General features: G+C 48.4%; 1 protein-coding gene across 1 annotated transcript; it reads right to left on the bottom strand.

Annotated features, from left to right (window-relative positions):
• Nucleotides 1-23,305, bottom strand: LOC104563917 (cystathionine beta-synthase). The gene is given in 16 exon segments (XM_062004947.1): nucleotides 1-98; nucleotides 2,553-2,637; nucleotides 3,132-3,240; nucleotides 3,727-3,861; nucleotides 5,110-5,181; nucleotides 6,096-6,201; nucleotides 7,834-7,918; nucleotides 8,883-9,008; nucleotides 10,124-10,215; nucleotides 11,466-11,535; nucleotides 12,612-12,743; nucleotides 13,983-14,062; nucleotides 15,186-15,320; nucleotides 17,327-17,433; nucleotides 21,198-21,352; nucleotides 23,051-23,305. Coding segments are annotated over 16 exon segments (1,842 nt in total).
• Nucleotides 23,306-24,355: the final 1,050 nt, after the last annotated feature.

Genomic DNA, 24,355 nt, shown 5'->3' with positions numbered 1-24,355 from the left:
CTACTTCTTGTCGTTTCTGCTGACAAAGGTGAGGAGGTCCATGGCTGTGACCACACCAAACACCATCTGCTTCATGAAGGAACTGCCATTTCCATTGACTGTAAGCACAGAAAACGCCAGTTTAGTGGGGAGGCTGGGGTGGCAGTGAGTAGAACCACCCCCCCTCCCCATCCCAGCTGTGCAGAGGCTGCTATTTGTTTATTAAAAGACAACCCAAATGGGGACAGCAGCTGTCTCTGCTCTGCCTCAACAGAAAGGACTGATGTAGCTTTGGTCAGGTTACTGTGATCATGGCAGGGGTTTTCCCTCCAAATCACACACTCTTTACCAGAGTAGGAAACTTAATTTCCCAGTTGTTCTCACCCAACCTGTTCCAGCCCCGCTTCTATCGCCACAAAACTTTTCAGGCCAAGCTAATGAGGCTCTTTAAGAGCAGCTGTGAGACACTTTTTACTCTGTTCTCATAACGTCCTAGGCCACCATTAATAAAACAGCATCACAACTATTGCTTTAACTATCTGAGAAATGTTTTCTTAAATAAAAACAAAATTAGCCACCAGAGCCCAAACACAAGATAAAATGCAAGCTCTAAAGGTGTGGGAAGAAAGTCATAAATAAGGGGGTAACTGTGATGGAGCTAAAACTGCAGCACTGGAAAAGGAAACAGGTGTTTGAAAACCAGAGCAAGAGGCGCTGCATGCAGCTGGCTGGTGCATTTTGGTGGGTACCATCTAATTTCTATTAGCAGATAATGCTTAATTTCAATCAAAATGGGATACCACACAGATTTTTGTCATCTTGCGGCAACATGGCTGAGAAAAGAAGTTCTGGCCAGTGTTATTTTTGCTGAGAGAGTTGGAAGTGTGCCTCAAAGGCAGTTTGGAATGAGTGAATTTCATTTGCAACGCTTCATGTAAGCATGGCTGGACTTGCAAGCCAGCTTTAGAGCTGATGGGGCTCGAGGACAGCTTGCAGAGGGGCTTGGGTGTTGGTGCATGGTGTGTTTCTAGCAGGCAGTTGATGCAGTGCAGTGTTGCATGCTTGCTCACCGTAGGAATGCTTAGCATGTTCAGCGTGTAATGCCATAAAATCAGTATAATTACAGCCTTCAGCCCTCATTAGGTCTCATTTAAACGACCTAAACACAGATCTTCTGTCTGCTTTCTCAAGTTGCTGACATTTTAAACAAAGCAACTCCCTAGAGATAAGGCCAGATTTGTTCTTCTGCAAGTTTTATGGTATAATTTACAGGCAAAGGCGTGTCAGATTCACAGGACAGCACCTGCCACCATACCTGTTTTTGTCAGTGGAACAGCAAGGTGTCAGCAACCCTTGTGCTGGTGTTGTCCTACCACACATGACCCCACGGAGCCAGTTTGCTTCACCTGGGAGAGTGTGGCTCTGCAGTGGGTTTGAGAATAAACCAAAGGTGCTGCACGGCTGCTGCTTTGGACTAGTCTAGCAGTGCTCCCAAATTGGCAGGGCATCCCTGTACCCAGCCAATGTCCAGGTAAGGCCCATAGGCAGATGCCCCAGGCTGCACGCATCACCATGCATTGTGCCTCCTGGCTCCCAACTCCTGTGCCCCTGCCATGGGGCTCGCTCACAGTCCAACACACTTGTTTTCAGCTTTCTTGACTTACCTGGACCTCCATGGTAGGTGTCTGATAGCACCCAGCATGGAAGGCCCCTCATCCTATTGATTTACCCAGCCCCCTTGGGACACACAGGCATAAGAACATCTTTTGTCTGCATCTCCAGAGGTGGCACGTGGGGACAGAGGTGTTCTGAGAGGGTGGCTCAGCCTCAGGGAATGCACAGCAAAAGGTCTTTAAGCAGTGGACTGTGTAGTTTGTTCCTTTGCACTTACATGCTTGAACTCCACCTAAGCTTTACCTAACGTGCCTAAAATGCTCCTTGCAACCTTTCTCTTGGGATATTAAGTCTATGGAGATCCCCGGCTTCCCCCTTGTTTCCTCTGTTGCCCACAACCAATAAGGTGGTGATTTGAATTCAAGGTCAGGTGACTAAAGCAGTACTAGAGGCCTGAGCTTACAGCTGTGAAACAAAGGCACTGCACCCCAAGCTGCTACCTACAGTCCACCTTGGCTGTCAGAAGGGGCTAAATTAGATCTATAATTAATACTTTCCCAAAGTGAGTTTCCATGGGAAACTGTGAGAGGAGGGGAGGAGATGGAGCTAATGGGTGCTTCACTGTCACCCCTGCATGGGGGGACAACACAGGTCTCATGGCCAGGATCTGGGAAGTGCTCTTGCAGGACACATATCCAGTAGTGTGCTGGTCCCAGGCTCCTATAGTCAAGCCTTTCCCCCTCTCCCTTCATCGTTGTCACGTCAGGAGAGGAAATGAGTGAGTAGTTGGTAGTTCCAGGGCTTTGCAGAGCCATGGGGCAGAAATCCTTTCTACAAAGGCTCAGGGGCTGCACACATGGAGCACTTGTGCTGATACCTACCAAGCACAGTTTGAGAATTTCCCTCTATCCGCTTCTATATCTGTGCAAAGCCTGCACAGTGTCTCTGCAGATACCTACACTGCATTTGCTCGTGTACAACGATAGCAAAATGGTCGTTCTCCAGGATGCAGGAAAGCTTCCCCAGGCTGTCCTCCAGGCTAATCTAAACAGGATGAAAAGACACATGTGAGGCTTCACTTCACATTGAGAGGACAGTGGTGTGGAGCCTGAATCCTGCCTCTGACTGTGGTCGTGAGTGGTCAGGGTGGCACCTTCCAGGCCTGCATCGAGGGCACCTCACCCACCCGCAGGTTTCTGGGGAGATGGGAGGCGATGTAGACAACCTGCACAACTGCTTTTGCTGTAGCAGAAATGCAGTGCTGTCTCTCCTCAGTCCAAAGTGCCTCCATAGGCCAGCTTCCCCCAAACACCATCCATTTCAGTCACTCCATCTCTGGGCCATTGATGGTCCGCACTGATTTGTGCAGCTGGCTGTCCTTACTCTCATCTCCCCACTGTCTTCATTACCCTCCCCACCTCTCTCTGCCTTCACCTCTCTGTCATCTCATTGACCTCTTCTCCCAGCTCCTCGGGGTGATGGTGAACCTCTCCCCTTCCCTGGACAGCAGCTGACACTAGCCACGGCCTTAGCAATACCTTTGAGAACTGGTCGTAGATGACCTTCGTAACGGGGTCTGAGAACTGTGCATTTCCAGCCAGCACCGAGGTGAGGGTGTTGCTGAGGGTCACCATTCCCAAAATAAGTCTGTAGGGGAAGAGGGAGTTTTACAAGAGGTCAGACTTGAGGTAGGGCACGTGCTTCGTAGGGGCTGAAGTCAGTGACTAAATTGTTGTTGCTGCCAGTGGGAGTCACCAGCTTTCTCCTCATCTGAGTGAGACAAGAAGATCCTTGTCCTCACCAAGCTGTTGGTTTCATAGTAGTTTGGTAAGTCTGCTATTGCAGAAACTTACGGTCCTTCTGGCTGCTTATTTGAGTGGGTTTCCCACTCAGTCCTCCCCTTTCCTTTGGCTTCCCTTTGACTGTGCACTGATCATTTACAACTAGCTCATTTATAAGGAGTTTTCTGTATGAGTCTTCACAAAGAGGCAGATGTTATTTTAAAAACATGCATCACAGAGTCCAGTGCAAGAGCCCAGTCACTGGATCAGTAAATGATGCTTTGTCTTAAGGTTCATCATGGCTGCTCTTCCTATGTGAATGGCTGTCCCTGTAATGAATAAAAATAGTTACCCTGATTCAGCAACAACAGGAGCTTGGTCATATCCCTTCTCCTGGAGGATCTCAATCGCCTTTTGACAGCTGACTTCTGGGAGGAGAATGAGAGGAGCTGAGAGATTCAGTTTCTGCACCTTGATGTTCCACCACCTGTTGGAAGACAAATGGCAGCACCAAGCTGATACTCTCCACTGCACAGCTGTGGGTCTTGCTCGGGGAGGCAAGGCCAGCAGAGAGGAGACCAACTATGCAGAGATATTCTGCCTGCCCTCCAAGCTTGCCTCACTCCTATCCCCAAAGTAGTAATGCTACAAGTTCACCGTGGCCAGGTCTTGCTGGTGCCAAGCTTTCCATATGACTAGTGTTCACTCAACTCCAGAGACAGGGCTGAGGTGAGCAAGGTGCTGAGCTGTCCTGAATCCAAGGGAGCTACTGAGGGCTTTGCTTCAAGCTCACGAAGCAGTTTTATTTCTTTTGTTTTTATTCTGGGTCCTCAAAACGCAGCATTTGCAGCTCCCCCAGGAGACACCCTGGCAGAGATACTCATGTGACTTGTGAGGGACAAGTTACACTTGTTTGCTGCAGACCACGGGCAACTCCCAAATCAACTCAGCCCTTTGTCCCTGCAGAAAAGGCAGAGCAACGTCAGAGGCGGGAAGGGCCAAGAGTGATCTAACCGGGCATGAGAGGCCTTGAAAATGTATTAAGTATTTTTGGGAGTATCTTGCAATAAACTTTAGTGACAGTAATCCAAAGCTGCAGGTGACATTAATAACATCTGCTGTCTTCAAAGTGAAAGTAAGCACTTTCTAAACAACTGACATTTGCCCAGCCACATGTCAACTGGCATCAGGAGTTTGTCTGTCATTCCCTGTCTTGAGGAGACTCTTTTCCCATAGTGTGCAAGAGACAGCTGAGTTGGTCATCTTTTCTGTCCTGCAGCTTTGGAAAGTGAAAATTTACTGTTCCCTGCCTGAAAAGACCTCCAGATTTGTTTGAAAGATCAGCTTGCTACAGGAAGGACCTTCTATCCTGATGTTCCTTTGAACATCTTCCATGGAGTAGAGAGAGGAGGTTTTAAGTGAAACTGGATGTCCACCTCAGCCGTGGGATGCCCCACCATGCTTGACAGGGTTTAGGTGGCCTGGACAATGACTCCTATATGGGAATGGATCATCCACTTTGGGACAGGAATGTCTCACTTATAGGCTTTGACTGGAGAACTGGAATATCTGACCACTCAAAAGAGAGGAGCTGACATTATGGCCTCCCCAGGGGGATCTGCACTTAAGTGTGGGTTTTTTCTAAACACTAAAAGATACAAATTTCTTTTGAAGATGATAATTTCCAGACTCAGAAAGCTGATTCCCAGTTTATACCAGCAGAAAGTTGTCTTACCAAGGCCTGTGCTCCTGGACATCATTTAGGAAACCGTTTTTTATCATCCACTTATCATTCAAAAATTTGGACCTAGAAATCACCAACAAAGAGCAAGTCTGTGAGCCTTCCAGAAGAAGTCGTGCTTTGTTTCATGCACTAGACTGTAGCACTGCCCCAGGGGCTCCCATGATTTTTGCAGCTGGCTGCTCTCAGCCCCTTTTAAGGTCAACGGGAGCTGCGGGTGCTCAGTAACACTCAGAAGCATGCCAGCTATTTGCCTTCCTAACTTTAGGCATGCAAGTTCAAAAACTGTAGCTTGACTGATTCCTGCTCCATGCAGTAAGTCAGTGACAGAGGAAATAAACCTAAGTGTGTTTGCCACAGCAGTATGCTATTTCTCCCTGTTGTTTGCTTTGGGGTTTTTTTTCCTGCCCGAGAGGGACTCCCAGCTCTGGGCTTGGTCTGGGTGCCATGCCGTCAGAGTTACCACAGGATCACAGAATGTTCAGGGTTGGAAGAGACCTCTAAAGATCATCTAGTTCAACTGCCACTCCCCACCCCCCCCACCCCTCCCCAGCTCAAGCAGGTATGCCTAGGTCACACAGGAACACATCCTAGTGAGGTTGAAAACCTCCAGAGAAGGAGACTCCACACCTTCTCTGGGCAGCCTGAGCCAGGGCCCCCTCACTCTCACAGGAAAGTCAAGTGGAACTTTCTGGGTTCCAGCTTGTGCCTGTTACTCTGGACACTACAGAGAAAAGACTGGCCTCATCCTCTTGACACCTGCCCTTCAGGTACTTATAAGTGTTGATAAGGTCCCTTCTCATTCTTCTCTAATTGGAGTGGTTCTCCAGCAACCCACACCACCTGGGCTCAGCAGTGCTGTTTGTGTCACTGAAGGATCCCATGGCCCCAACCACAGGCCATATGCACAGAGCAGGGGAGAGGGCTAAGGGAGCTCCCACCCCAGTGCTGGAGGACAAGCGAGGAAGCAAGAAACTCACATGTAGTTCCTGACAGAGTCGGGCAGGATGACGACGCAGCGCTGACCTTCCTTCAGGTCCTTGGCTGCCTGCACGGCGACAGACATGGCACTGCCCGAGCTGCCCCCTGGACGGGTACCGAGAAGAGAGAGGCAAGCATCGGGTCTGCACAGGGTGTAGGGCCACGGTGCCAGTGTGTGGGGCACCCCAGCAAAGCAGTGGCAGAGGTGGCACCTCAACATCAGAGCAGATCAAGACGCTGGGAGTGCAGCGAAAATCAGCCCCACGGCCTTGTGGGTTTTAGGGTCAGGAAGAAGTAGGGAATGAGGGGATGTGTTCATGTGGTGGCCCTTGGCAATGGGCCTTTGAGGCAGTGTAAGAGTCACCTTATGAGCTTCATGAACCACTTCTTGTGGTGACCCTGTGGCCAGGCCAATGGCTGGCAGGTTCAGTACAGGGGTGTTCGTACCACTGCTGCCCACGCCGCACCTTTCCTTTGCATGAGGAGAAGACCGTGCCAAATCTAGAGCTTCTGGCTGACATATTTGGCAATCAAAGATTGGCTTTAAATGCATCGTAGAGACTGAAAAAACCATAAAGATTACATTCATGCTTGGAATACCAGGCCAACGTGATGGGAAGACTTAAACACTCCCCGTGTCTGTCTGCACACATGTGATTTGCTGCACGTAGGGAAAGCAGGTCCCTGCTTTACAGAGGCAATCCTTCCACCGGTAGTTCAAGTACTGGAAGTCAAACACATTCCACTATCTGTTGTGCCCATTACACACCGCATTCAAAGCAGCACGTATTTTACAGCAGGTTAATTAGCACTGGGTCACATTTTTCAAACAGATGGGGAAGGGCCCTGAAAAATGCAGTTCGGGGAACATGAAGCAATTTGCAAATTATAGTTGAGCTCAGCAAGTGTTTTCTGCTGAAACACATCGGCTCTGTGCCTGCTGGCTTAGACCAACGTTACAAACGGCCTGATCTTTTACAGAACTCCCTGGATGTGGGCACTCAGGCCTTTATCAGCTGTAACTTATCAGTTGTATAGTATATATTACAGCTTATAAGCTGCACTTATCAGCTGTAACTACAAGCCTACATACTGTCTGGTCCTGGATGCAAACCTATAGCTATCTGCTTGGTGGTGGGGAGGGCTGGATAAGCGCCGATGCCATGTAGAGGCTCCGAGGGTACAGACAGGATTTTTCTGAGGGCACCTGTTCATTTTGGAAAGCCGGTTGGGATCACTTACAGCTTGTTGGCACAGGCTGAAATACTCAGTAAGAACATCTCACGCTTTCTTTACTTTGAAACTTTCCCGGTCCAAACCTGGCACCTCTAGCGTGGCAACCATTCAACGACTGGGAGTACAGCCTCACAGAGCTGTTAGCGGAGCGACGCTTTTAGCCCACTTTGTCCTGCCCCGAGTCCCATTAATCTTCTCTTCAGCCCATGTAACACTACACCACACAGAGTTAGGCCTGAAGATCCAGTTCCATGTGCAAATGTGCTCGAGTGAGAGGAGAGTTGTTGCTTCTATAATTACTATGGCCGATGAGTCAGATCCCAGATGACGGACTCACTGCCACACCTCTGAAATCTACAGCAAACTACACACTGGCTTGCGGTTTGGCCATTGAGCCCCGCTAACCTGGCAGAGAGCACCTACCCCCAGCATGTTTTGGTCCCAAAAGGATGAGGTTCAGAGAGCTTGCTAAGAGAAGCAACTGTTGTCATTGATTCTTACCGCACAATAATCCCTCCTCTCTGATCAGCCTGCGAGACATGAGGAATGAGTCTTTGTCATTGCATTTATACCACTGATCAACCACCTGAAGAGAAAGCAAGAAGGTTGGGTCTTGGAAGTGTTACTTCAGGCTGTCCCCACCCTCTGAGGCATCCTATGTGCCATCCTGGTGCTGATGCTTACAACATCTGGCAGCTTTTGAGCTGCTTTCCACACTTGTTGAAAGCAAACACGTTTGTCAGGGCATCCTTGGTCTGGATAGTGTGTCCTTGCTTGCAGGCAGTCACTCCAGCTTTTCCAGCCAGCATCCTTTCCTGGGAGAGTTAGGAATGTCTGACAGGCCCAGGGTCAGGATGCAGGAGTGGTGTTCATGATGTCCTGACAACACTACACTAATGGTCAATTTTTGACAGGCAGAATCAGATCCAACTACAAAAAGAGTTTTGTATTATTAGAGTTCACAGCTCTAAAGCTTCGTGCCAACAGAAGAGACGTAGTTAACACAACACCTGAAAGCAGAATGTATCTAGGGACTGAGGCTGTGGGGGTCTTCCCTAAGAATGAGGCTGGGGGAACACAGGCAGCTTGATTTAGGGCTTTAAAGCCTGGTGCCAACTGGTACACCTTACATGACTTGGATCTTTTCTTCCAGACAATAAACAGTGCAAGGTTTCTGTGTGTAGTGCCTGTGATAGCAAAGGCTCAGGAAATGCTAGCATGATGAAGAGAAGCCTCAACACTCTTCTGTGTGATCGTTGTGATAGAGGCAGTCTCTGAACACTGGTGAGGCCAGTACTGTGGCATATTCCTCTTTTCCTGTTGTATTCTCCTTCTCCTTGTAGGTTAGTTACAATGAGGTTTACTCAGAGAGATACTTTAGTGTTGGGGTCCCAATCTCCTCCACCCCCAACATCTTGTTCTGCACTGGGAAGGTACACAAGTAGCCTTAGGGCTGGGCCATAGCTGAGTACCAGAGCTGGCTACCTCTGAACTTGGGAGTAGGCTGAACGCAAAGCCAGACAGATGCCTCTCACCACACAGCTACTTACAGATCTGTCGAGGACAGTAGGGATGAAGTCATGCCCAATGCCTTCCACTTCGATGTTTGTGGTGTTTGTCTTGTTCAGCTCACTGGGCAGAGCAACGATGGACCCATCGGGATCTACGCCAATTATCTTTGAGGGAAGGAAATTGTGTTAAAGCAGGAAGGGAATTCAGAAATAGTCAAACACACAACTCAAAGGAAAAATTACCCTTGCCTTTATTGGCAACCTTTTCCTTCCCATGATATTCATCAATATTCCTACCTACTGGTAGCATGGAGACCTTCCAGGATAAGAGGGTAATGTTTCTCAATGGTTTTTAAAATAGACCCTAGGTAGTGTTCATCTGCTGCAGAAGCAGCTGGTAGCTTAAAATGTTATCACTCTTAAGGTGTTTGTCATCACCTCTTTGGCAGAACCTGCTACTTCCAAACTCAACTCTTAGGATAGTGTGAGTGCTTCTTAACCTGCTTCAGCACAAAGCCAGACTGCTAGCTCAAACCTGTGGAAACCCATGGCTATAGACATCCTTCCTGGATCTGTCTGACAGTGGCACCTCCCTGGTTACTTATATCTTTATGTCTGGGCTGAGAGTTCTTCTGGCAGCACACAGCTTAAGAAGGGATAATGACACAGGTCCACACACAGCTTCAGGCACTCAGTGAGGTCATTTTATGCCTGAGTTCTCCAGTGACCAACTCCACACCATCTCAGTTTGCCTCTGATGTATCAGGGATCACTCTCACAGCCATTAGCCTCCAATCTGCCTTGAAGCACAGCTCTGCAGAACATCTGAGCATTCATGACTAGTGTCAACTAGTGCAAAGGCAGATGAGAAGCACTTGTGCAGTCTGTGCCCCTACCCCTGCAGAGCTCCCAGAACACAAACTTTCAGCAGGTGGGTTAACCAGGAGCAGTAATGCTGTCAGCTGGACCAGCCACTTCTGTGGTGGACATCTGATAGTGTCCTGCAAAGGGATGTCTGGCAGTGTCCTGCAAAGAGCAGGGCACCAGATAGGGTGAGATTAGCAATGCGGCTGTGGATCCTTGGACTTCTAAGGCACTCCGATGGATCTACATCAAGCAGAGTATCACACTAAATTGCTTCCACCAAAAGCCAAGCTGGCTGTGAAAGAAACAAGTAGGTGGAGACAGTAACTTGCTAGTTCAGGTGAGCCATGGAGTTACTTGCAGGAAAACCCAGAGGGAAGGTGGCTGACAGTGGGCAGCCTTGCCTCCCAGCTTACCTTGCACTCAGGGCACTTCTCCTTCAGCTTCCTGGCAACGCCAGTGACGGTGCCTCCTGTGCCAGACCCAATCACCACCATATGGACTTTGCCTGTAGGTCAGGGAAGAGAAGGGCTTGCAAGGACTCAGTATGGCCTCCAGCATGGTACCCACTTTGTTTAGGGCCCTGCACAGAGGCAGAGCCTATGTCCCTCAGCTGCCGGAACCTCATGTGTGGAAGGAATAGGCAGAGGTCATGCTGGAGGCCAAAGCATGGTCCTGTGGAGAAGCTCAGATGAGCTTCCAGGATCTGAGCCTAGCTGGTACTGCAGGAGGCTGAAGCCAATCTCCAGATCTCCCACTGGTCCCCACGATTTCTGTGTCTTTGGCATCCACTGGCTTAAGGGGAAGGAAGTATCTCAGCACTTTCAAACTGCACCACGTTGAAGCAGAGCACACACGTGAATTGCAGGCACGTATCAAGAACAGGACAACTTTTTAGCTAGCGTTTGCATCCATGGTGGAGAGATAGCATAGCTCTGCCTCGGCACTGTGTCAGTCAGATGTAGCCCCACTCACATCCTGATTTAGGACTGGTAGGAGCAGAATCAGGGTCAGGCCTTCAGAGCCTTGTGCTGCAACTACACTGGGAAAAGAGGGTTGTAATTCACTGCTGGCAGCCAGTAGGAGCAAATCCAAACGTTGTAGTGGAGGGAAGGCTGGGACTCTTGTGTTCTTGTTGCTACCCGACTGCTTTACTGTTATGATAACTGCTCTTCAGTTAAAACCCTTGAGTCCTGTTTACATTTTGCAGTGCTCCGGTACAGGCAATAAATTCCACTTCTATCTGCACAGACATGCACTGGGCTAATCCTTTATCCTCCTTCAGCCATCACATCAAGTGTCATTAGCCTGTGAAGTTTCAGCCTATTTTGATTTACACGTGAGTATGCTGGATCAGATGCGGCCTGCCATGCCCTGATGGATTTATATCCCCCAGCGAGGCCTCCTGGGCCATCCCGTGTTCCCAGCTGATAGATTGCAGAGGTGTTGTAGCTACCAAGAGATAGATTCTTCCTCCTTGGGTAGAGCCTGATTTTGTTAAGACTCTGGTCTCCTTCCCCAAGCTTTTGAAATGAAAGAAACTAGGAGGGAAGCCCTCCAGGCTCAGGTGTATCTGGGGTGGATTATGAGAAGCTGCTACACTCCATGGGAATATTATTAAGGGTGGCTTCACCTGCATCGGTGCTTTGGGCCATTTCTAGACACTAAGGTCAATAAATTATGTAAAACAAGCCTGTCAGAGAGGGCTATAGCCCTCTGCACGTTATAAGCATGGAGAAATAACATCACAGACCGTACCTTCACACTGCTCCAGGATCTCCTCAGCTGTGGTGTCGTAGTGAGCCAGGGGGTTACTTGGATTTCGATACTGTTTATTTCAACAGAGAACAGCACGAGTTACCATGTGAAATAGGTCAAATACCAAACCAGCAATAGCTCCTGAGGAGCTTTATCCAAGGCATGCAACTGCCCTCTCCTCTCCCTGGCGAGGGGTGGGCTGCATCGCAGCCAGGCCAAGTCACAGGTATTTCTCCTGGTTGTTACTTTGGGACAGATTTCCAATTTTTCTGTTGCCTTGAAAAAGTTTAAATCACAGCCCCACAATTCTTCTAAATAAACACAAGAAACAACAACAACAAAAACCCTCCTCAAAAAATGTATTAGAAAACTTTTTCTGAAGTATCATGTATATATATACTTTTAAGGGCTGTTTTGTCATTCAGGGACATCTGTGATTGGTTGTGCAGCAAGTTGTTGTCTGTGATATGCAGGCCAGAGTAGTTGTCCCACCTGTACAGAGGGATTTACCACAGGGCGTACACAAGTACAGCATTGAAATGTACACAGCCCCACATTCACACCCACAGATCAGGCTGCTTCTAAAAACTATATTCAGATATTGAGGTCCCTTTATCTCAATGGGAAAAAGCTTCCCTGACTTTTCTGCACTATAAGGCCCCCTTACTTGCTGTGGGGATGCCTTCCTGCAGCAGAGTCAGACCAGAGGGAAAAGTATCCTCCTGTACAGAGCCTGGTGCTGCAGGAATTGCTGGTGTGAATCATTGGTATTTGCCCCTCACAGCATGAGGCTTATTTTTGAGGCAGAGCAGAGGCTGCTAAGCAGGTGTAAAAAGTGATTATTTTTGGATTTAAGGTCAAAGTTAAACCTGAAGCAATTTGAGGAGTCTTTGAATTGTGCAAGAAAACCCACCCTTGCCCACATCCAGGCTTTGGCAGGACTATTACAGGTTTGGAAGTGTCCTTTATTTTGTTTCTGACACCCTGTGCTTTACAGAGGAGAGATTAGGTTTCAAACAGCGTAAAAAAACACGATGAAATCTGTCTCCATTGCCAGTTTGAACAAAGCCCCCAAACACGGGTGCACTTGAAGCACACGCTATAAACTGTGTTTGGAAAGAGAGTTAGCGGAGGAATGGCATTTACCTGGTCCAGGATGTGAGAGTTTGGGATTTCGTTTTTCAGCTTCCAGGCCACACGAATGTTAGACTCGGGGGCATCAAAGCGAGTGCAAGGGGTCCTCACAATTTCAACACCCAGTGCCTTCAGAATATCGACCTTTGGGAAGGGAAGGAGTAGGTGTAACGCTGCCGATCTCACGTAGCGATGGTAATCTGAACCTGCAGGCTCATGGCAGTGGCAGATGTCAGAGGGGCTTTGCGTGCAGGAGACATTTATCATTTGGAAACACAAAGTCCAGTTCTAGGTTATACTATCTCTGACATCCTCCTGGCACCTAGGGCCTGCTGCCTGAAGCTGGCATATAGATTCAAACCTGGCGTCACGCCCTGTCCTGCTCAGAGGGCAGGCAGGGGACGTGGCAGAGGTAGGTAACACTGTGCTGTTCCTCGGTGCCTGGGGAAAGGGGTAGAAGGAGCTGAAGTAGGGAGCAGCATCTCCTATGTGCTGTAGTCTGAGCCCCTGCATGTGAGGAGGAAGTCTTAAAGCTTTATTTGCCCCGAGTCCCTTATCTCCCCTCATCAAGCATGGGGAAGGAGACAAATCAGCCCTATGGTACTAATATACTGGGAGATGTGGCTGTTGGCAGGAGAGTGGGTTGCAAGAGAAGGATGAGTGACTGTCGGGGCACCTGGAGATGAAGCCATGGCAGCTGAAGGTGGCCTCTGATCTAGACTGAGCTTAAGTGACATTTATTTTGAAGTGAGGGGGGTTCTTTGGAGAAGTGCTCAGTTTTGAGCCAAGTCAGGGTCCAGGTCTGGCTTCACTGGCATGAGTTCAGCTGAGCAATTTGTGAGAGTTTTTGCTTCCCAAGCAAGGCTGCCACCTCTGGCACTGCCTTTTTACCTAATCATCAGTTCTCATGCAAGTGACAGGACTTCCACCATCTCAAGAGAGCAGCTCAGGCAACCGTAAGTGTCTCCAAGTTAAACAAAACCATAGAGACACAGAGCGACCAAGTGACAGGTTAGATGCCAGAGGGGAAGTTAGCAGGGCCAGCAGTGGAGGCCCAGCATCTGCTCATCTCTCTATCACTCCATCCAGCCTTCGCCCTCGCAAGCGGCAGAAATTGCTCTGTTTCTCTGCAGTCACACTCTGTGTGTCTGTAACCTGACCCCAGCTGCATCACTGATGCTAGATAATCAGCCAGGCCATCACAGTGTGTTTTTTTTTTCATCAAGAGGAAATCTTCTGAATAACTACAAAGCCAGGTTGCTGTGACAAGGCTCGTTTACCCTTTAAAGGAGAGGGCGCTCCATCTATAGAAAGGGAGAGGAAGAGAGATACAGGGAAGGAGATGTTCCCCAGCTGTAGGGTAATGCCATACAGAGCTCTGACCTTCTCCACGCTCATTTTCTCCGGCAAGACGATGATGCAGCGGTAACCCTTCACAGCAGCCACCAGTGCCAGCCCAATTCCTAAGTGGTGGGGAGGAAAGTGAATTAGTTGACCACAATGTTTGACAAGCCTGACCCACATGCATTGCTTCCTAAGTTCCTCTTTCCTGATGGTGACTGTAACCTAGAAGTGTTCAGCGAGGAGCTACAGGTGAGGACATATACTTTGCGGGCCTCTCGGATACACCAGCAGGCCAACCCAGCTCCATCATCCCTCCTTCTGGCAGGGGTCCATTGGCATGACACAGAGCAAATAGCGAGGCTGGGAAGTGCTTCCCTTCCTTCACCAAGGCTTAGGTCGCTTTCTTTGTTTTCCAAAACACAGGAGAGATGTGATTTTGCTTCAGGAGTACCTTCCCTTCCCCCTCAAAGGCTCTCAGCTGGGACACACACACACATACACATGAAGCTGCACGTCAGCCTGCGGAGAGCAGACTTCTGCTCCGGTTTCATGGGGGTGATGGACAGAGCCAGCTGCTCCTCAGCTAAGGGGGAAGGTGAGGCAGGAGCAGCACTTCCCTGTGAGAGGGCAGAGGGAGTGGCTGGAGGGAGTGTGGTGCCACCCTGCCTTCTCTCCGGAAAGCACACTGTGCATGCACACATCCCTGATGCAGTGGAGACACCAGTGCAGGGAGCAGCAAAAGGACATGGGAGTTCACACTAATAGTCCTAAGCAGACTGCAAAATAGGTGGGATGCTCCTCTGTTGTGCCACCTTGCCTCATACCTCACCATAATGTAGTGCCTGAGCAGGATGACAGTGACATGGGAAAAAAAACAGCTCGTTTCTCTTCTGTCCCATCAGAAAAACCCTCTCTGGAAACCTCTGGATATTCAAGAGCTTCCCAGCCTGAAAACACCTGGGGTTGCCCTGGCAAGCTGTTTGCTTTGCTGAAAGGTAACCTGATGTGCACACCTGCACATGCACAGGACTCTCCCAGGCCCTCTGGAATTTCATCAACGAGGCACCTCAGCACCCCAGGACACACATGGCCACCGGGAGGACAGAACCAGAGCCACAGGGCCCCAACCTGACCATACAACTGCAAGTGCAAGAGCTAGTTGAATCCCTGCCCCTCCTGCAGCCCCTCATAAATGCCACCTTGTGTGGTACCCAGCAGACAGAGCATCCCTGCCCTTCCCACCTGTGTTTCCTGAAGTGGGTTCAATCAGCGTGTCTCCTGGTTTTATAATCCCAGCTCTCTCTGCATCTTCCACCATCCTCAGGCCGATGCGGTCCTTCACGCTGCCCCCTGCATTGAAGTACTCACATTTTGCCACTGGAAATGAAGAGATGCTCAGTGAGGGACAAGCTGCAGCTGGGAAAATGAGCTCCTCTCTGCCCTGGCCCTCACTGCCTTCATTTAAGGACAGCCATTCCTCCCCTACGAGATGGTCCCTTGCTCAGGGGAGCGCATCCACCAGCCACTTTACAGGGTGCTGCATCTTCTCATGGGATGACCCATCAGTGTACCTGCCCACAGTCTATCTTGCCCTCACATTTTGTCTAATTGCAGCAGGCAAGCCTGGTAATACAAACTGGACATACAAAGATCGCTAAGTGGAAGGTCCCACACTGGTACAATACACCTTGCTACCCTGCCTTGAGGATTCTTCACAGAGCAAGGCTTTGTTGGGGTTAACAGCAAGGTTTCATGGTCTATGGCAGTTATTTATAGGTATCTAAAAAGGTGCCCTTCTGTAGCAATGATCTGTAGTCCTGAGTGGGCTGCCAAAAAGAAAAACTATATAGTGAACTAAACAAACTAGAAAGGGTGGCTCAGACTGCAAAGCACACCTCGAATGCTAACCAGGCCCTCCACACCTCTAAAGCTCAGAGCAGGACTCTCCTTCCCAAGGTTTTGATGAGCATCTACATCTGAACTGATGATCCTGAGATCTGTTTCACAGACAAGAGGGAGAAATAGGTGCTTTCAGGGTGTCATTCACTTCGTCCTATCAGAGACAGCTACCTGAGGCTGAGAAATCAACCCCCATACCTGAGCAGCCAGAATGGGGAAAAGAAGTCTTGTGCTCATCATTACATTTTATAATGCAAAATGCCAGAACTTCAGCTCTGCTGAGATTCCTGGAGGCCCAGAGTTTATGTGGTAATCACATCTAACTGCTTCCTTGACATGGCAGTGCTGCAAGCACTCCTGTGTTCACTTGGTAAGAGTCTCTGTGCTGACTGCAGGTCAGAGGGAACCACGTAGCTGCTCTGCCTGTCCTGCTCTCCTTCCCCTTTTGCACCAGGGGAGGGAGACAGCATCCCAGCAAACAAGGTCTCCCTGGCTTCCCTGCTGCTGTTTGCACCAAATCCTGCCATGTCCCTAAACCACCTGCCCCAGCAAGGCATTCTCCAAGGGACAGACTGCTTCAGAGCTGTACCAGACATCACAGACCTGTCCTCCCACCTCTGCTACGTCTGTGGTCACCTGCAGACTCATTCTGGGAAGTGAGAGCTGGTGCAAGGTAGAAGTTGCAGGGTTAGGGAGCCCAAAGACCCCGGATCCTAAGAAGGGGTCTGGTTGAAGAACACAGCAAGCTTCATGTGGCCCTGTTCCCAGAGAAGCCTGGCTGACTTGTGGATTCCCAGCTGCCAAACAGGACTGTAAGGTCCCACTCTGCCATTTTATTGAGGGCGAATGCTCTTAAAGTCTCTCCTTACCCAACTATGTGACACTTGTGAATCTTACTGCCTCTGAGACACCTGTCCTACTGCCTAGTGTGGCTGAAATTCATTATTGGGGTTAAAAGTCATAGCAAAGGAGATTGAAAAGTACATATGCTTGGAGACAGCCTAATCTTACCATCCTTACATCTGTAGGGAACCAGGCTAAAACCAACCCTTATGTGAGGTAGCACCAGCAATAACATCCTCTTAGGTAGAGGACTTGAGTCCTTCTGGAAGACCTGGCCCCACAGCTAGCACTTTGGCCTGCCTTTCAGCACTGGAGCCTGCCATGCATATCAGTGATAAACCCATCTGTCTGCAGCCCCTGCTATTCTTCCCAGGGCTGCATTTTAGGAAGAACTCCAAGGGAAGCTGTCATTGCCTCTACTGCCATCAGCCCCCTGCTCATTGCAGCTTGAAACCATCCTATTTGGTCTGACAAGGGACTGTAGTGTAACTGAATATGTGGGAGTACCCAATGCATTCCACATCTAGCCCCTTCCTGTCTGTGGTCCCTCTCCACAGAGCCTCTTCTGAAGCCCCCCTCGAGCATCGCCCCTCACCCTCACCTCATGGCATGGAAAAACCTGGTGGAAAGGAGACACTCACAGAGCTCACACTTGAGCCCATAGGACTTCCCAATCTTGTTGACTCGGACCATTGGGGTGCAGCCAATTTTCTTCAGGATGTTGGGCAATATCTTTGTTTCTTCTGTCCTGAAACAATGGAGGGGGGAAAAAAAGAGTCAAATCAAAGTAACTGTATGCAATATGAACTGAGATGAAATCTGAGTGAGGTTTCAGCGACACTAGCAAGGCCACAGAGATACTCCAACTACAAGAGAAAAGGTTACCATCAACAATTAATGGCAACAGGAGCTAGTTGTGGATTTCCATCACCCTTACCATGAGTTATTAAATCTTTCACATAAAAAATAAGGTAATTAATTTTCAGGGCTGTTCTGAAAAGTCTTGTTCTGCAAGGCCCTAGGTCAGGCCTATAACTAAGTGAGAAGAGCTGATAAGCCTTGGAATTTTATGTAGTGGGTGAGGGAATCCTGTGCCTAACACAAGGCTTTTCCTCTTTCCTCCATCGTACCCACCACTCCCTCTGCTTTTTGCATTTTCAGCTATCTGTGGGCCAACTGTTGCTTTCCTGGTCAGTGCTCTCAGACTTGCAAGGATGGCTCCAAGCCATCAGAAAAGCCCAGTTAGCAGAGGACTCTGGAGTATTTTTTGCAAATAATTAAACTGATCTCTTGGATCAATGCAATCCAGCTTACTAGTTTTGGCAGTATCTGTCAGGCTCTGGCAGAAGCCAAGAATATGTCATGACAATTGCAGCCAGAATGAAAAAGACTTGTTTGCCCAACATGCAACCAAACTCATCTTGTCATGCAGCCAGGGAACTCGTGTCCTTGAACTTTTTTGAAAGATGGAGGGAAAAGCTTGATGAGGGCTATGTTTATTGGGGCCACAAAAGCTATTGCTCTCTGGTTAATAGCCTGCATGTCTCTCTGAGTGGGGTGACAAAGCCCCACTCCCTCACTGCTCAGCTTTCCACAGCTCTTGCCTACTATCATCCTTTGAACCTTGAACCCAAGTTATACTTGTCTGCTATCACAGCCAGGCAGATGGCTGTCTGCTGACATAAGTCCATATTGTGCGTGGATGACACGATGATTTACTGAAAGACACACACACACCCCTCCCTGTAGGTTTTGCAAGAGTGATGTAAACACCTCTTTCTTTGCAATAGTACAGGGGTGGCGGTTTAGTGCAGGTCCTTACTCCCAAAAGGAGACAACCTCTTCACATTTCAAGCCCAGAAATCAAGGTGTATGACACGTGTCATCACCTCCATGGAAAGCGTTACCACGCACATCACGACCTCTATAGGGTGCTGGTAAGTGTGAGGGCAGTAACTCAACAAATGAGCGTCACCCACAGCTGCAGCTATTTTCCATCTCCTCTAAAAGCCACCAAAAGGATTTCAGTGAGGCTGAGCTGTAGCATGAGGAGACTCCAGCTCCTTCTGGCAGTGTTTAACCAGAGCCTGGCTTTCAAGAGAGCGACCCGTGTGTAGCGTTATGTGTCTAGATTGCAGGAAGTCACCTAGAGAGAAGAAAGCAAGGCTGTTTATTTACTTTCAGCTAGTAATTCTGGTAAATGAAACGTCACCATGCCCTTTGAACCCCATCAAGGTGTGATGTGGCGTGGCAAGGTGCTGTGCAGCTCTGGGATCTGCGATGGTGGATCCTGGTGAAAGGATGAGCAAGGGGAAGACAAACCAAGGGATTCTTGCTGAGGTTGTAGAGGGTCAGAATTGTCTCAGGGGATATCAGAACTAGCCTACTTCTCTATCTTTGGAAAAAAGTAAGTAATTAATATTGTCAATCAAAACAACATATTGTCTTTTCTATCCTCTGCCTCTACCTCCAAAACACTTATCAGGTTTCACATCTCAGAAAGTCCAGAGAGTTTTGCTCCTTCAGCTGCCACCTGTGATTTGCTCAGAGCAGAGAAACCAAACAACCCCCTTCGCACACTGTTGCAAAGTAGAAGAAACCGTGTGACATGTCCTGGTATATTTTCCACACTACTATACAGTGGGTTGTGTTTCAGTCTCTAAAACTGCATGGGCCCCCTCAGCCAGGCCTCATCCCCAGAGAGGTGCCTGATGCCCAGGGCTAAGGCTGCCCCAATGCCCACCCTGGCTGCCTATCTCCTGGCTGGAGGGGAATATAGGGCCTGGCACCAGCCCTCCCTAGCTGCTCCATGGCACCCTGATGTGAAATTGATAAAGACCAGGAGTGTTACAGAATTACAGAATCTAAATCGTTTTGGTTGGAAAAGACCTTGAAGGTTATTGAGTCCAACCACTAGCCTAACACTGCCAAGCCCACTGCTAAAACATGTCCCTCAGCATCTCATCTATGCATCTTTTAAATATCTCCAGGGATAGTGACTCCACCACCTCCCTTGGCATCCTGTTCCAGTGTCTAACAACCCTCTTAGGGAAAAAGTTCTTCCTAATCTCCAATCTAAACCTCCCCTGGGGCAACTTGAGGCAATTTCCTCTTGTCCTATCACTAGTTACTGGGGAGAAGAGACTGACCTCCACCTCACTACAACATCCTTTCAGGTAGTGGTAGAGAGTGATCATGTCTTCTCTCAGCATGATCATGTCTTCCCTCAGCAGTTATTCTGATCGGCATCATAACTAAGAAAAAACCCCAACAGTTTGACTGAGAAGAACAGATCTTATCTTGGGGTGCTAGCTGCAAGGATTGCACTGGGTGAGTGCATGGATTCAACTTTGCTGGATCACCTCTGAGTCTGTGGAGCCCACTCCTCCTTCCTTCACAGGCCAGACCCAGAGGCTCTTCTGGACTGCACACATCCTGGTGGCCGTGCTCAGGCCATGTCCTACCTAGCATGAGATATGAGCGTTTCCCAGCCAGTTCTTGGCTGGCAGACATCCACATGGAGCAGTGCTGCACCTCCCATGGTCTCCAGTTCCTCCCATGCTGGAGCTGAATTCATGTTTTACATCTTTGGCATAGCAGGGATGTGTCTACAGTTCCCCTGACATTTATAGGAGAGCCTTATCTTTAATAGCCTGTCTGGGTCTGTTTAGCCGGGCTATTAAAGCACCTCTCCTTGAGACTAGTCTTGGCACTTTGGCAGGCTTACCTCACCTTAGGAGGGAACCTGGCTGCTCTGAGGACAAGAACAATCGCTTTGCTTTGTACTGTGCCCTTGAGCTGCTAACACCGAGTGGATATCTTCTGTGTGTGGGCCATTTGCTACTTATTCAAAAGACCAGACCCTGGTAATCCATTTTTCGTGAAGGTCTTTCACCCAGCGGTAATGACACTGCTAGTATTTTGAAATCTTCTTGGACATAGTTTCAGACTGTTTGAATGAACCAGGGCAGCCAAACGGCAGCCCTCTGACTGATGACTGCATGGCTGTTACTGAGTGAGCTCTGCAATGGGATGCATGCAGCAGTTTTGGAGTGTATGCATGCATTACCCTACTGCCAGGAGAGTCATTACTGCACCTCTTCAAGAGCCTAGCATTTGGGAGTTCTTCACTTCTTCTGTGCAACACCAGACCTTACCAAGTCCACTTTGCAGAAGTGTACAGATCCCTAGTTGAAATCTACCTCCGAAATATATTAATCTTAATTCTTCTGAAATAAGATGCCCCAAACTAGTGAATGCTTTCAAATGTGTGCTGGAAAACACAGAGCTGGTTCTCAAGCCAGACACACCCTACTACAAGAATAAAGAGAGTGAGAACGTTCTTCATGGAGAGGACATACTAGGTAGGGTTTGCCTTCTGGAAAATAAACCATCGTATTGTCAAACTGCTGATTTCTGGCCATCATCATCCTGGTGTAACAGTAGAACTTCATCTTCAGGGACGCTAAACTGTTAGCACTCTGAAATAACCAGCACAAAATAATTACTTACAAAGGCATACAGGAGTGTGGAGACTTGTTGGCAGGCGTTGCAGCTGTCCATGTGCACTTACTGGGCAAGCTGGGAAGAACCCATGTGCTGTCAGCTTTGCTTTCCTGACTTCCTACACAACCGCCATTCACAAGCAGGCACGCCTTGGTCAGCTCCTGTGTTGTTGGAAACAGAGACCCTCAGTCACCTGGGAGAACAAGGCACTCAGGTAACAATTGTTGAAGGCAAGAAATGACATGTGGATGTGAAAGCAGAGTGGCCAGCCTGCATGGTGCATTCCTACCAGCATTTCAAAAAGCCAGTTCTAGCAGATGCATAAAATCTCTCTTTCACGGTGGTATATCAGACCATCACCTGACCATCATCTCCAGTGAATGTTCCCCTGCTCTAATGTACACCAAAATATCCCCTCCAATAGAAACTTTGGTGCTCTGCACTTAATTATTTGGTCACGAGCAGTGTTTTTCACTCTAGCAGTGAAGAAATGAAGGTAAGTCTACTGAGTAATAATATGAGAATACTTGTGCACTGCTAGCAGGACTCAGAGGGTCAGGGGACATCTCTACTCCAGCTTTTGAGCATATTAAAAGTGAAAAAAAAAACCCAAACAAAGAAAGAATTCATAGAAACAAAACATCAAGAAAAAGCAGCAAAGGTGCTCAGGGCAACAAAGCAACTTCCACGGTAAAACAGTGTAAATAGAGAAGGATTCATCAGACTGGAAATGAGACAGGTGGCTGGTGGTGAAAGTCGGCTGTAAATCCTCAAGTACCTGGAGAAGGTGACTGAGAAACACTTTTCTTGTTTCCCAGCATCAAATAATAAGGCAAAATGAAAATACTAGGAACAACCATAGGCAGGTTTACAAAGGCTGAGTTCACGAGTGGCTTTTAAACACACTGGGCCTCTGTGAACACAGAAGTTTGCTGTGCAGCTTTCTCTGTACTGCTGGTGCATATGAAGAGAAAAGCAGAGGTCTGGTTTTATAGCTTATTCTTGGCATCTGCTACAGACCAACGGCAGAAACAAGGGTTACATGGAGCCTTGATATGACCCTCTGTATAACTCATCACCTACTCTTTTGTGCTAAGGAAACCAGCCACACAAAGAAAAGATGCGTCATTTTGGTAACTGGAATTTTTTCTCTGGCTTGTTCACAGAACAAATTTGCCCTGATTCAGTGTTTGTTGACTAAAGAGACCTTGCAGCTCAACAAGGGTCATGGTTGGGGACTTGTGTCTTTCTTGGATTGATAATGAAAGCTGGTGCTAACCTGCTTGTGGTAGCTTAGCTTGCCCTATCTTCCTACACTATTGTGGTGGTGCATTTTGCAATTAAAGCAAGTGCAGTGCTCCCATTAGCTTAACTCACTAGAATTTCTCAAGGGCGTGATATTGGACCTTCCTTCTGTATCTAACTTCAAACTGAGAAGAAAGATGTTGTTTTGAAATGTGATAGAACCAAACCACTGACACAAAGACAAAATATCTCCTTTCTAAATGCAGAGGGCTGCCTGCAGAAGGATCAGGCCTGCTGCCACATGGAGGGGAATGGATGTGGGAAATCTGTTCTAGCTACTGCCCTAGGGAGGTAACTCAGGCCCCGGACAGGAGGATGCTGGAGCCAATATGAACAGCAAAGATAGTGGAGGCCAAAACGTCTGCAGAGTGTCATCTTCCTCCCAGGGCATAAAGCCACCATTCTACCCTTCCTGGACACTCCAGCTGCCTGCAGTGCCTGTGAAGCCCAGCTGACTCACATCTGTCAAGCAGCCAGCTCACTGTTATGGCTGGGTTGTAATGATCTAATTAATTTGTGGCTCGACACGTGAGTCCAAGGCCAGCTTTGATTACCGTTTCTGCCATCCTCTTTCTGCCGGCGTGCTTGGCAGGAGCTCCTTTGAAGCAGCGTGGCAGGACTACCTGAGATCAGCACGGGGCTTTCCAGGTGGTTTCCCCACTGTCTGGAAGGATGGGCCTGCGGTTTACCCCCCAAGTGCTGGGCTGTTCCTGAAACACAGAAATACACCACACAGTTATTTTAGCAAACAGGAGAGGGATGAAACGGCCCACAGTGTGCAGCCAAGCTCTCTTCTCAGCCAGAGACATCTCCAAAGACGGAGATCAGCAACCTTGCATCGCTGCCTGGCCACATGGCCAAAGTTTGAGACAGTCAAGGCACATTAGGCCACCTCCATGTTAGGTGCTAAGCCACTTTTTCTCCTCTGGGGACACTAACTCCAGCCTCAAAAAGCAGTGAGACCACGCTCTCGAGGGTACAAGTTTGGACCCTGCAGTGAACAAAACTCTCATGGCAAACTTTGCGTGCCAATGCCCTTCCCCACCACCACCAAACCTGTTGCTTCTTAGGAGGGATTAAAGGCGGGGGAGGGGGGAAGTTAATTTCCTTGCAAGCCAGGATTTGTGCTGGCCTTGAGTTTATCTCCCCAAGCAAATCCTTGTGTACATAACGAATTAACCGGGAACGAGCAAAAGTCACTTGTGGGTAAAGATAGATAAACCCTAGTGTATCAGAGGCAATTAACACGCTTTCACAACTGAGGTCACCAGTTACAAACCAAAACGTTGACAAACTGGATCTTATGAAAATTTTGTTGATTTGAGATTGGGTTTTTTTTCTGGTGATCCCTAAAGCTAAAGTTTGGAGGCAGCATGCAGTAGCTGGTGCAGGAGGACTTGAAAGAGTGAAGAGCATTGCTGGCTTTCCGCTTTCTAAAATAAGGTTACATTCTGCCCATTGTGCTCTGCTCCCTTAATGCCTGACATTAAAAAAACGAAGGCAAGAATGGGGTTTTCACTTGTTCACTCACCCAAAGTGGATACAGATATATTTTCTAGATGCCCAGAGAAAAAGAAACAAGACCTAGCCTTTGACTAGGTCAACATCTACATTCCTCTCTGCTGGAGAATTTCTCATGTATGTCCTCAAGGGTTAGTTAATTCCTAGCATGGTGCTGCAGGACTGCATAGATGTCCTTCCAGTTACAAATCACTCTAAAAATCTCTGCATCCCTGTGCCCAGGGTCTGGATTTGTGTTTAAATTAAAGTATATCTAAAACCACTGTGGTTCTGAAGGTAATCTTAAAAATAAAATCCTCAATACTCTATATGTGAGACAGTAGATGACTTGAAATGGC

Source organism: Colius striatus, chromosome 1, assembly GCF_028858725.1.
Source record: "Colius striatus isolate bColStr4 chromosome 1, bColStr4.1.hap1, whole genome shotgun sequence".
NCBI lineage: Eukaryota > Metazoa > Chordata > Aves > Coliiformes > Coliidae > Colius > Colius striatus.
Note: the sequence above shows the minus strand (reverse complement) of the source record. Positions and strands in the feature narration are given on the sequence as shown.